Raw genomic sequence first — 13,434 nt, 5'->3', positions numbered from 1 at the left:
CTCCTCGGCGCCTCATTTACCAGGTTTCCAACCTGCAGTCAGGAGTCTTCAATCACAAAGCTATTAATCCTACCTTGGGAGATTCCAATCAAGACTAAATCAGATCCATATTTGTCAAGGGCCAGCTCTGAGGAGTCCAATTTGGGTTGAAGAATCCAGGACAAAGTTTAACTCCTGTCTGTCCTCACCCTCAAGAGCTCACATACTCAGGATGTTGGCTCCCCATTCTCCCATACAATTAAGGAGCTTCTGAAACAAACTGCATAACCGTGACACAATAGAAATTATGCACGAGGGATAGCGTTTGGCAAACATAGGGGAACTAATCATGTACTTTGAGACAAGAACCTGGGACAGCCCTGAGAATGATTGTTCAGGCCAATTACCACCAATTCAGGCAGTTATCACTAAGCTGCCCCATGAGTAATTTCTTTCTTTCTTTCTTTCTTTTTTAGGCAGTTGGGGTTAAGTGACTTGCCCAGAGTCATACAGCTAGTAAGTATCAAGCCTTTGGTCTGAGGCCAGATTTGAAGTCAGGTACTCCTGACTGCAGAGCCAGTGCTCTATTCACTGCACCACCTAGCTGCCCCCTCCCCAACGGTAATTTCTGAATCAACTGCCTGAGCTGACATTTAACAGAACATAGACTTGTTTGAGAGAAACAAAGAATGAGGAAAGAAAGGAAGGAAGAAAAGATAGAGGGAGAAAAGAGATGATGAGAAGTAAACAAACATTTATGGAGGACCTACTGTGTGTCAGGCACTCTGCTGAGGAGTTTCCAAATGCTATCTCATTTGATCTTCACAACAACTATAGGAGGCAGGTGTTATTATTATCCCCACTTTATATCGGAGGAAACTGAGGCAGACAGCGGTAAAGTGATTCACCCAGGATCACGTAAATGGTAAGCATCTAAAGTCAGATTTGAGTTCAGCTCTCTCTGACTATAGGCCAGCACTCTATCCACTGTACCACCTCAGTGACTCTAGAACAAAAAGAAAAGAAAATCAATACCTAATTTTAAAAACAATTGAATTAGTTTATATGAAATACATTGAAAATAGCTCAAACTTTATATATTTAAGCAATCTGTTGATGGGAAAAAATGAAAAATAGTTAAAGTCATGGACTAATTCCATGACCTATGGAAATGTAAGCAAAGTAAAGCAATCATCAAGTAGGGCCAAAGGGTCTTGAAAAAAACCATCTCGTCTCCCCAGTACTTGATTTCCTTGACAAAGAACCAGCAATGGTCCACCAAGGCTAACTCTGGTGTACAGAAGGCCATGAGAAAATTTGTATAATATTTTATATGGGCAGATTATAAACCATATTATCACACAAAATATTGATGAGTATTGAAGGGGAAAATAGTTTTACTCACGTAAGACCCAATTAATCCATGTCATTTCAAGGGATGAAACTGGAGAGCTAGAAATGGAAAGTCTGCCAAGGTATTTGCCAGAAATGATTTTCTTCATCACTGACAGTAGAGCTGCCACAATGGGCTTGTGTTCTCACTGTCCTCATTCGAGGCACGAGGAAGGAGAATTACTAAGAAAACAATCACGAAGAGAGCAGCGGGAGCAGACCAAGGATGGACAAAGGAGATCTCCACTGAAGGCAACACAGTTTAAGGACTGTTAGGGAGGGAGTCTCAAGATGTCTAACGGAGGGCAAGATTCTGAACAATTAGAAGAAATCATGGACACTCTTGCTGCTGAAAACCATAGTGAGATGATATCTCTAACCAGTGACACCAGTGCTTTCTATTACCTCTCTTAAATCTTTATGAAAATAATTGACATCTATATTGAGGCCATACTTGATGAAGGTATGAGCATTGAATAGTCTTTCTCAAATGGTATCACATTTTTACAGTCTCACAGCTGACTGAAAGGAGCATAAAATAGAAGCTCTCAATGTTATTATTCTTTGTACTTGACTCTACAAAAGCACTTGAGTCATTCGACATGCTTATGTCACAACCACGCAAGATTCCTTGACAGACACAATGAAATAAGTTCAGCTTGGGGAAGAAAGTCTTTTTCCAATAAATCTGTGCCCCCCTCTCATGCAGATTTACCTAGCACAATTGGAGAAAGTGCACTCACATAGGAAGCTCACATGAAAGGTTGTATGCATGTGCACACGTACACACACAACCACACATACCCACTCATGCACACACATGTACACTTACACATTATTTGTGGTCCAAGCATCATGCAGAGGCATTTCTCAAAGACAAGTAGGTAACAGGCAAACTATGGAAGGGCATCCACATGGGACGCACATGTGGCTGTGGTCTATACAGAAATGGGTAATTCACACCTCCAACTCTCCAGAAACACTGGCATTTTCTGGTGATTCTACTTATTCCTGTATATCTCCCCATTGTTCTCATAGTCTCTACTGGACCTTGTTCGGTCAAATACATTGACTGAGCTGGAAGAATAACCTCTCCAGAAGTCGCTCTCCTGCACACTCTGTTGCCTCCAATTCCTGACTCAGCTGCAAACTGATCTCTTGCTCAAGAGAAAAGCAGGTGTTTCCACCCTTTTTCTAATTAAAGCCCGTAGGCTTTCTCTGGCACTTTCAGAAAAGGCAACAGCTCTCACCTCAGACCAGCAGAAATCATCCCCTTGGATGAAACTGTGTTCTTCCTCCAAGTGTGTCTCATCTCCTCAATAGAAAATTCTTAGTCCCACTGTATGTATTTGCTCCAGCAATAGGTTATTAGTGCTGACCTCATGTCTGCAAATGGGAGATGGAGACCAGGGATAGACATACCCATTGTTTTACCCAGGAAAACAGTAGTTTCTATAGCAAGAGGTCCTCAATATGGATATCTCAGGCCCTCTCCCATTCAGGGGAGAAGTAGTGACACAGAATTAAAAACAAAACCCAGAAACCTACAAAGAGCGACCTCTTGTCTCCCTTAACAGCACCCCAGGCCTCTGGGCTTAGAGCTCTCCTTAATAACTTCAGAAATCTAGTCTTCCTGAAAGGACAAAGAGCAGACATTCCTGTTGATCCATCATGAGCTGTGGCAATCATTCTTATATCAGAAACAAGGCACACATACATCTATGAAGAAGGCACAAACACACAAGATCACAATATCAAATAGATAAAATAGAGATTCTCACAATGCATGGTTTTAGCCTTGTCTTAGCCTGGCATCAGCTGTCCATGAGCTGAAACCTGTGACCTAGGGCTTCTTTTGCATAATAATACCCAAAGGACCTATCACAGTGACTGCTCTGGATACAAATATCTTTCTGCCTCCATCTATCTCACTCTGAGCTCAGAGATCACCTGCAGGTGTTCAGGAAACAGAATGATGTCTCTGCTCCATCTTCTCTGGCCACTGGTGCTCTGGGCTCAGGGCAAGACATACCAAAAAGGCAGATAGTTTTCAGGAGATCCCATGAGAAGGGTTAAGGTTGCTGTGACCCTTTCTCTAGAAGAGATAAGGACTCAGCCCCAGCACTGGCTGATAGGTTCTTCCAGGCAAAACTGGGATCTGGTTTGCAGAAACTGTACCGTTTCTCTGAAACATGTAGAGGAGTATCTCACTTTTATAGCCAATTAAGTTGATCTGGGGCTTCCTGGATTTAAACACATGTATAATTACATAATATTTGATTGGGATGTCCATGTATTTCTACATTTATCTAAATTTTTTCCTTTCAGATTCCTATGGAGATGTTGTGCTGACACAATCTCCAGCCTCCCTGTTTGTGTCTCCAGGAGACAGAGTCACCATGAACTGCTTGGCCAGTGAGAGGATCACAGATAGTGATGGTGATGACCTCTTACACTGGTACCAGCAGAAGCCTGGCCAAGCCCCCAGGCTCCTCATCTACTGGGCCACCAGGCTGGAGTCTGGAGTACCTGCCCGGTTCAGTGGCAGTAGATCAGGGACAGATTTCACTCTCACCATCAGTAGTGTGGAAGCTGAGGATGCTGCAGTCTATTACTGTCAGCAAGGTCTTAAGGTTCCTCCCACAGTGATATATTCTCGAACAAAAACCTTCCCAGGCTCAGGCCTGGTGATCAAGGAGGCTACAGTGCCCCAGATACTTCTCCTTCCCCAGAACCTGCTGTGGGGGCTACACACATATGGCCTCTCTGCCTCTCTTGGGCATTCACTGAGAGCTTCTAGGCTGTCCAGTGTTCCATGATAAGAGCCAATTTGGAATTATATGAGGAAAGTCTGGCACATAGTAGGTACTTAAATGCTTGTGGACTAATTGAGGTCTGTCTTTTTACCTTTTGACCAAAGATTCCACAACTAGACACCTAAGGAATTCAGTTCATCAATTAATCAACAATCATCAATTTAGTGCTTACCATGTGGCAGGAACTTTGCTAAGCACTGGATTATAAAGAAAAACACTCCCTGCTCCCCAGAAGCTTAGGTTCTAAAAGAGCAGATAACAAGTATTTTATCAATACATACAAGTTACATGGGGAGCATATCAAAGATAACAGAGGGGATGGCATGAACATTGTTACACATAACATGTTTTAGGTTATTTTTCTTTTCTTTTCTTTTCTTCCTATGAGGCAATGGGATTAAGTGACTTGTCCAGAGTCACACAGCTAGTGAGTGTTATGTGTCTGAGGCCAGATTTGAACTCAGATCCTCCTGACTCCAAGGCCAGTGCTCTATCCACTGCACCACCTAGGTGCCCCCAGACATAACATGTTTTTATATGTTACTGGGGAAAAATAAAATACTAAACAAAATATAAAAGAAGGCCTGGGTGTCTAATTATGTTTTTTTAAATGAAACTTAAATTTGCCACAGTTTTATAACTCAGTTTTCAACCCTTTTTAAAAATCTAAAGTAGGAATCTTCACTGCCATTGATTTCCGATTAAACACCAGGCTTAAAGATGAGACCTTCATCAGAGCAACTGTGAAAAATCAAATAGAGGCCAGAGAGTACACTACATAGCTAGGAGGATAGAACGCTTCCGTAGGTGTCTGAAAGAACTGAGTTCAAATCCAACCTCAGATACCTATTTGCTTTGTGACTCTGGCCAAGTCAATTAATTGTTGTCTGCTTCAGTTTCCTTCTCTGTAAAATGGGGATAAAAATAGGACTTATTTCCCAGGGTTGTTGTGAGGATCAAATGAGCTAATATTTGTAGAACATTTATGCAGTAAGCACTCAATAAATGCTTGTTTCCTTCCTTCCATATTCTGAAATACACACATCTCTCTTTCATAACTAATAGGGAACTTTCAGTCCTTTCAAACCTCTTTACACTCATCCCCATTTACTTAATCTCAAAACCCCATAATGTCAGACTAACATGCCGGAACCATTTGGCATCAAAATCCTGATACTTCATTCTTCAGCTGAGGCCTTTAACTTACAATCTTTAGATGAGTTACAAATCATATCATTTAGCACCTGAAGGGGAAGAATGAGACTGATGCCATCTTGGAGAAAATTTCACAATTAGAACTGATACAATAAGCACACTCTCGTGAAGCCAAAGTTTGAGAATTTAAACATAGAAACCACTGGATGGTATAATCTCCTTGACATTCTTCACTCCTGCTTAATCCATTCTCCCTTTCCCCCTATATGAGTGAAAAGCTCTATGTGCCATGTATAATGCAATCAGTGTTCAAAGTGATCTGACCCTGTTTCTTCATATTCAAACAATTGAAATCTCCTGGCTCATGTAACTTTTAGTCAGCTTGATTTGGGTAGGGGGGAAGAATACTTAATTATAAACTGACTTGTTTATCCCCCAGGTGTGAGGCTGGCTGCACCTGCTGCTCTTGGACCTCACTCCCCTCCCACACCACAAGACAGACCTCTCTTGCTAGGCGGGTAAACTGCTTCACTGTTCCTAGATAATTTCTGAGGCAGTTTTCTAATTGTTTGGAGGGAAATTTGGGAGGCTTCAGAGAGTTCCTTCCTCACTCTGCCATCTTGGCACCAGAAGTCTTTGGGGAATTTTGAAGAAATCATAGACAACATGCAAAGGCCAGCAGATGACCCAGAAAAAGTTTAGAAACTCAGAAATACATAGAATAAGTATATAATATTGTATAATACCAATATATTTTATCTTTTAATACCATTGCAATTCAGACTTCGTCTCTGCTAAGAAGGAAGGGCCTAACATTTTTTCCTCGGATTTTTCAGATTTCTGGGGAGCCCCCACCCCTAAGCCCCCAGTGCAGAATGGATAACTGTACTTCACAAGTTCACATCCATGCAACACTAGTTTTAGACAACCTTTTGATTTTTCACAGCAATCTTGTGAACTAGGAACTATCATATCTACTCTAGTTCCTAGAGTAAGAACATGTTCCTTCTTTTTGCAATTACCATTACTACACATTCTCCCTAGGGCCTTTTCTTTGGTGTAGAGGCAGCCCAGTCCAATCTAAAAAAAAAAAAAAAATAAACAGTCTATATGGACAAGAGCCAGGGAACCAGAGTAAGCAGATACCAAGACTCCTTCTTTCTGATGCTCTTGTCACCCTCTGGGATCCCCAAAGAGGTCACAGGTTCAGTTAGGGCCAAGCAAGTTTGAAACTGGCAACACTTCAGATGAGGGCTTTTGATGAGTGGTGTAAGTAAAGGGGATTATGTTATTCTGTTTTAGACAATAGGACCCATCATCCTTGGCCAAAATAGGCAATAATTCCCAAGATCATGTGTGTAAACAGTTTCCATTGTGACTGCATGGGGAGATTTAGGGGCAAAGCAAGTAAGAGAAGTAGAGGAAAAACTGAAAAGAGAAATGAGAGTGATGCAAAAAAATCATCAAAAACAAGTCGACTGCTTGCTAAAGGAAATCCAAAAAATGCTGAAGAAAATAACACCTTAAAAAATAGACTAAATCAAATGGCAAAAGAGGTCCAAAAAGCCAATGAGGAGAAGAATGCCTTCAAAAGCAGAATTGGCCAAATGGAAAAGGAAGTCCAAAAGCTCGCTGAAGCAAATAATTCCTTAAAAATTAGTATAGAGCAAATGGAAGCTAATGACTTTATGAGAAATCAAGAAATTATAAAACAAACCCAAAAGAATGAAAAAAATAGAAGACAATGTGAAATATCTCATTGGAAAAACAACTGACCTGGAAAATAGATCCAGGAGAGATAATTTAAAAATTATTGGACTATCTGAAAGCCATGATTAAAACAAGAACCTAGACATCATCTTTCAAGAAATTATCAAGGAAAACTGCCCTGATATTCTAGGAGCAGAGGGTAAAATAGAAATGGAAAGAATCCACCCATCACCTCCTGAAAGAGATTCACAAAAGAAAATTCCTAGGAATATTATAGCCAAATTCCAGAGTTCCCAGGTCAAGGAGAAAATATTGCAAGCAGCCAGAAAGAAACAATTCAAGTATTATGGAACCACAATCAAGATAACACAAGATTTTGCAGCTTCCACATTAAGGGATCAGAAGGCTTGGAATATGATATTCTGGAGGTCAACAGAATTAGGATTGCACCAAGAATTACCTACCCAGCAAAACAGGAGGAATAATCCTCCAGGCGGGGAAATGGACATTCAGTGAAAAAAGGGATTTCAAGCATTCTTGATGAAAAGACCAGAGCTGAATAGAAAATTTGACTTTCAAATACAGGACTCAAGAGAAGCATGAAAAGGTAAATAGGAAAGAGAAATCATAAGGGACTTATTAAAGTTGAACTGTTTATATTCCTACATGGAAAGATGATATATGTAACTTATGAGACCTTTCTCAGTATTAGGGTAATTGGAGGGAAATTAAAATTAAAGGGTAAGAGAGAGGATTGTACTGGGAGAAGGAGAAAGGGAGAGGTAGAATGGGATAAATTATGTCACATAAAACAGACAAGAAAAAGCTTTTACAGTGAAGGGGAAGTGGGGAAGGTGAGAGGGAATGAGTGAATCTTACTCTCATCAGATTTGGCTTAGGCAGGGAATAACATACACACTCAGTTGGGTATGGAAGCCTCTCTTACCCTTCAGGAAAGTAGGGGGGAAGGTGATAAGAGAGGGGCAGATGATAGAAGGAATGGCAAATTGGGAGAGCAGATAATCAGAAGCAAATGCTTTTGAGGAGGGACAAGGTCAAAGGAGAGAATAGAATAAATGGGGGGGATAGGATGAAAGGAAATATACTTAGTTTTTCCACAACATGACTATTATGGAAGTGTTTTTCATGACTACACATGTATAATCTGTATTGAGTTGCTTGTCTTCTCAATGAGAGTGGGTAGACAGGGAGGATAGGAAAGAATATGGAACCCAAAGTTTTAAAAACAAATGTTAAAATTATTTTTACATGAAACTGGGAAATAAGATACACAGGCAATGGGGTATAGAAATCTATCCTGCCCTAAAGGAAAATAAAAGGGAAGGGGATAAGAAAAGGGGGGGAAGTGATAGAAGGGAGGGCATGCATGCCCTCTTGGGGTGGGGGTAGGGGGGACATGGTTAGAAAATTTAGAACTCAAAATCTTGTCCTTAAGGCAGTGCTTGACACATAGTAAGTGCATGATAAATGCTTATTGACTTGAATATATATATGTATATATATATATATACATATATATATATGTAATCCTACAATATGATGTTTACAAGAAATACACGTGAAGCAGAGGGATACACCCAGAGTGAAGGTAAAAGGTTGAGGAAGAAAATGTGCTTCAGCTGAAGCAAAAACAAACAAACAAAAAATACAAGGGTAGCAATACTGATCTCAGACAAAGCAAAAGCAAAAATAGATCTAATTAAAAGAGATGAGGAAGGAAACTACATAGTGCTAAAAGTTGCCGTAAACAATGAAGTAATAAAATATAAAATAAAATAAAATATTTGTTAGTCTACCTGCCAAAACAAACTCAGATGGCTTTAATTTCTGGGACCCAGGAACCCAGGAACCATATGAACACAGTTACAAAACACTTTTCACACAAATAAAGTCAGATGTAAATATTTGGGAAAATATCAGTTGCTCATGGGTAGGCTGACCAAATATGATAAAAAAATTACATTTCTACCTAAATTAATTCACTCATTCAGTGCCATATCAACCAAACTACCACAAAAATTATTTTATAGAGCTAGAAAAAACAATAACAAAATTTATCTGGAAGAACAAAAAGTCCAGTTATCAAGGGAATAAATTAAAATAAATGCAAGGGAACATGGCCTAGCTATACCATATCTTAAATTGTATTATAAAGCAGAAGTCATAAAAACTATTTCATACTGGCTAAGAAATAGAGTGCTGCATCAGTGGAATAGGTTAGGTATGCAAGACACAATAGTCAATGACTATAGTAATCTACTATTTGATAATCCAAAGACTCCAGCTTCTGGGATAATAATTCATTATTAAACAAAAACTGTTGGGAAAACTGGAAAATAGTATGGCAGAAAGTAGGCATACACTAAAATCTTACACCTTACACCAAGATAAAGTCCAAATGGGTTCATGCTTTAGATATAAAAGCTGATACTATAAGCAAACTAGGAGAGCAAGGAATAGTATACCTGTCAGATTTATGGAGAACAGAAGAATTTATGAGCAAACAAGAGATAGAGAACATTTTGAAATGCAAAATGGATGATTCTCATTACAATAAATTGAAAAGCTTTTGCACAAACAAAACCAATGCAACCAAGATTACAAGGAAAGCAGAAAGCTGGGAAATAATTTTATGGCCAGCATCTCTGATAAAGTCCTCATTTCTAAAATATATACAGAAATGAATTGAATTGATAAGAATACAACTCATTCCCCAATTGATAAATGGTCAAATAATATGAACAGGCAGTTCTCAGATGATGAAATTAAAGCCATCTATAGTCATATGAGACAATGCTCTAAATCACTATTGATTAGAGAAATGCAAATCAAAACAACTCTGAAGTACCACATCACACCTATGAGACTGGCTAACACGACAAAACAGGAAAATGATAAATGTTGTAGAAGATGTGGGAAAATTGGACCACTAATGCATTGTTGGTGGAGTTGTGAAATGATCCAACCATTCTGGAGAACAATTTGGAACTATGCCCAAAGGGCTATAAAAATGTACATACCCTTTGATCCAGCAATAGCACTTCTAGGACTGTATCTCAAAGAGATCATACAAATAGGTAAAGGACCCACATGTACAAAAATATTTATAGCAGTCTTTTTGTGGTGGCAAAGAAGTGGAAATTGAGGGGATGCCTGTGAGGGATTGTCTGATGTTGTCTACTGCCAAGTGACAGTTGTGGCAAGATGGGGCAGGAACTGGATATTAGGAAGTAACCGGAGCTCACACTCCCGAGGCAGGGGGCTGTGCTATGTGGAGCTGTGATAAGCTGGGGAAGGAACAGGATACAAGGAAGTAGCCGGAGCATGTGCTCCTGAGGCAGGGGGCTGTGCCACGTGGGAGTGGTATGGCAGAGAATGAGCTCCCTTTGTCTAGTCCTCTCCCTAGGTGCAGCACTAACCCCAGACGTCTCCTTCCTGTATCCAGGCCTAGCTTCCTGTGTCACGTACTCTCCCTTTGTGCAGCACTAACCCCAGATGCCTCCTTCTTGTATCTGGGCCTAGCTTCCTGTGTCACATACTCTCCCTTTGTCTAGCGCTAACCCTAGACATCCCCTTCCAGTATCTGATCCTACAACGAGTCACTAGTGGGTGGGCTGAGGAGGAGGGGTGAGGAAGGTACTTAAGGGACAGTAGGGATTGGAGCTCGCTTGCTCCTGCTCGTGTGTGCGTGCTTTCCTGCTTGGCCTTGCTGTGATGGTCTCTGAATAAAGTTCGAGTGTTTGCACCTCCTGATCGGCTCATCTCTGTGTTTATCTGGGTGGGCTCCGAGGACCGGTGAGTATGACCCTGGTTGCCTGCTCCTGTTAGAAGGAGAGTGCACGGTTTGGCCCGGCACAGATGCCCATCAATTGGGGAATGGCTGGACAAGTTGTGGTATATAAGTATAATGGAATACTATTGTGGTATAAGAAATGATGAGCAGGAGGGCTTCAGAAAAACCTGGAAAGACTTGTATGGTCTGATGCAGAGTGAAGTGAGCAGAACCAAGAGAATGTTGTACACAGTAACAGCCACATTGTGCGATGACTAACTTTGATAGACTTAGTTCTTCTCAGCAATGTAAGGATCTAAGACATCTCCAAAAGATTCATGATGGAAAATGCTATCCACATCCAAATAAAAAACTATGGAGTCTGAATGCAGATCAAAGCATAATATTTGTCCTTTTTTTTCTTCTGTTTTGTTTTGTTTCCTCTTTCTTATGGTTCCTTCTATAGTTTCAAATTCTTCCTTACAATATGACTAATGTGAAAATATGTTTAATAGGAATGTATATGCATATCCTATATGAGCATTGCATGCCATCTTGGGAAAGGAGGGGGAGAAAAATTTGAAACTCAAAAGCTTATGGAAGTGATTGTTAATAAATCAAAATAAATTAATAAAGAAAGTAATGCAAAAAAATATGCATACACTTTGACTCAGCAACACCACTTCTAGGGCTGTATCTCAAAGAAATCATAAAAACTGGAAAAGAACCTACATGTACAAAAATATTTATAGCAGGTCATTTTGTGGTGGTAAAGAATTGGAAATTGAGGGAATGTCCATCAATAAGGGAATGGCTGAACAAGTTGTGCTATATGAATGTAATGGAATACTATTGTGCTATAAGAAGTGATAAGCAGGTGGACTTCAGAAAAACCTGGAAAGACTTGCGTGGACTGATGCTGAGTGAAGTGAGCAGAACCAGGAGAACGTCGTACACAGTAACAGTAACAGCCACATTGTGCAGTTATCTGTCCTCAGTATGTCTCTCTGCTCCCAAAGTAGATAATTTTTCTGCCCTCAGCTAGATGCCAGTATATATTTCTAAGTGCACCAAAACCACAGATTTCTAGACCTCTCAATACTCATCCATGTTGGGTTATTCTTTCCTCTAAGATGAGAATAGAATAAACACAAAGAGAAAAAGGCAGACATGTATTCCCAGCTCCCATATCCAAGAGGGGAGTAGATAGGGCAGCCAACTTTCTGCTATCTGGCTCTCCACAGGCAGCTAAAAGATGCCCCTTCCTTACTCACACTAGATCTTTCTATGTGTGCCAAGTTCAACCTAAGGGGGCCCTGGGTCATTAGTCCTTTCAGGTAAACAGACATTACAAGCCCTTAGCATACTTGTCCAGAAATAGACCCATAATGTTTCATGTGGTAGACCAGAACCATGCAGGAATATGTGGATCAGCCCCTAAGAAGCATCAAGCTGAATGTGTCCCAAGCCTGTTATACTAATGTAACGTTTAATGAACCTCTCACCTTTAAGGTGCCTGTCTTATGTTCCAAATATTGGCAAAATCTTCTTATTCTGCCTTACCTATAATCTTTTTGCCTCCAATTAAATTCATATGGCAACCAATCTCTGTCTTTTCTTGCCCACTAATGAAAAATTCCTTGGAGGAGAAGGTGATCTCTGCTGGATCTCTGTCCCCTAGATGTCACATAGATATGGTTTCCAAGGAGCCAAATCCAATGGCCTTTTCTCAATCTTCCCTCTCCTCCATCTCTCTGCAGACTTTGACACTGTTAATCATCTCTTCCCCTGGCTATTCCTTCTCTCCAGGTTTTCAGGACACTGCTCATGCTTGTTCCTCCCCTATCAGAATGCTCCTCAGTCTCCTTTTCTGGATCCTCATCCTGACCAAGCCCTCTAAACATACATATCCCAATTCCATAAATATTTATTAAGCACCCACTGTGTGTCAAGCTCTGTGTTCTAAGTACTGGGGATACAAAAAAAGTAAAAGAAAGACAGTTCTTGCCCTCAAGAAGCTTATAATATAATGGGGGAAGACGATATACAATAGGAGGTTGTGGAGAGGATGAGGTATCTTCTACCGTGGAGTTGAAACCAGAGGGACCTGCAGATACAAAGTGAAGTGGTCCCACAGGGATCACTGTGGACCCTTTCCTCTCCTCCCTCTATTGGACTTCACTTGTTCATCTCATTAGCTCCCATGGATTTAATTATTATCTCCATGCTGATGACTCTCATATTTACCTTTCCTGTCTCAACCTCTCTGCTGACCAACAATCTCCCATATCCAACTGCCTTTCAGACACCCCAAACCAAATGTCTAGTAGACATCTTAAACTCATGTCCCAAACAATGTCATCATCTTTTCACCTAAACCTTCCCCCTCCTACCTTCCCTGTTACTATAAAGAGCCACACCATCCTCCCAATCCCTCAGGCTCAGTATCTAGGAGTCATCCTGGATTCCTCCCTCTCTCTTCCTTCTGCTGGTTATCTCCCATTTGCCCTCATACATCTTGTTTGTCCATAGATGTTCTGATGCAGCTTACTCATTAGCCTGGGATCTTCATGAAAGCAGTGACTGTCT

The 13,434-nt window shown here is 40.5% G+C and overlaps 1 gene segment (V, D, J or C); it reads left to right on the top strand.

Moving 5' to 3' along the window:
• Positions 1 to 3,756: 3,756 nt before the first annotated feature.
• Positions 3,757 to 4,111, top strand: LOC114038962 (the record flags this gene model as incomplete). The annotated part of the segment is given in 1 exon segment: positions 3,757 to 4,111. A coding segment is annotated over 1 exon segment (355 nt), but the record flags the coding sequence as incomplete, so codon positions are not given.
• Between the last annotated feature and the right edge of the window lie 9,323 nt (positions 4,112 to 13,434).

Source organism: Vombatus ursinus, unplaced genomic scaffold (assembly GCF_900497805.2).
Source record: "Vombatus ursinus unplaced genomic scaffold, bare-nosed wombat genome assembly UNPS02011563.1, whole genome shotgun sequence".
In the NCBI taxonomy this organism is placed as follows: Eukaryota; Metazoa; Chordata; class Mammalia; order Diprotodontia; family Vombatidae; genus Vombatus; species Vombatus ursinus.
Note: the sequence above shows the minus strand (reverse complement) of the source record. Positions and strands in the feature narration are given on the sequence as shown.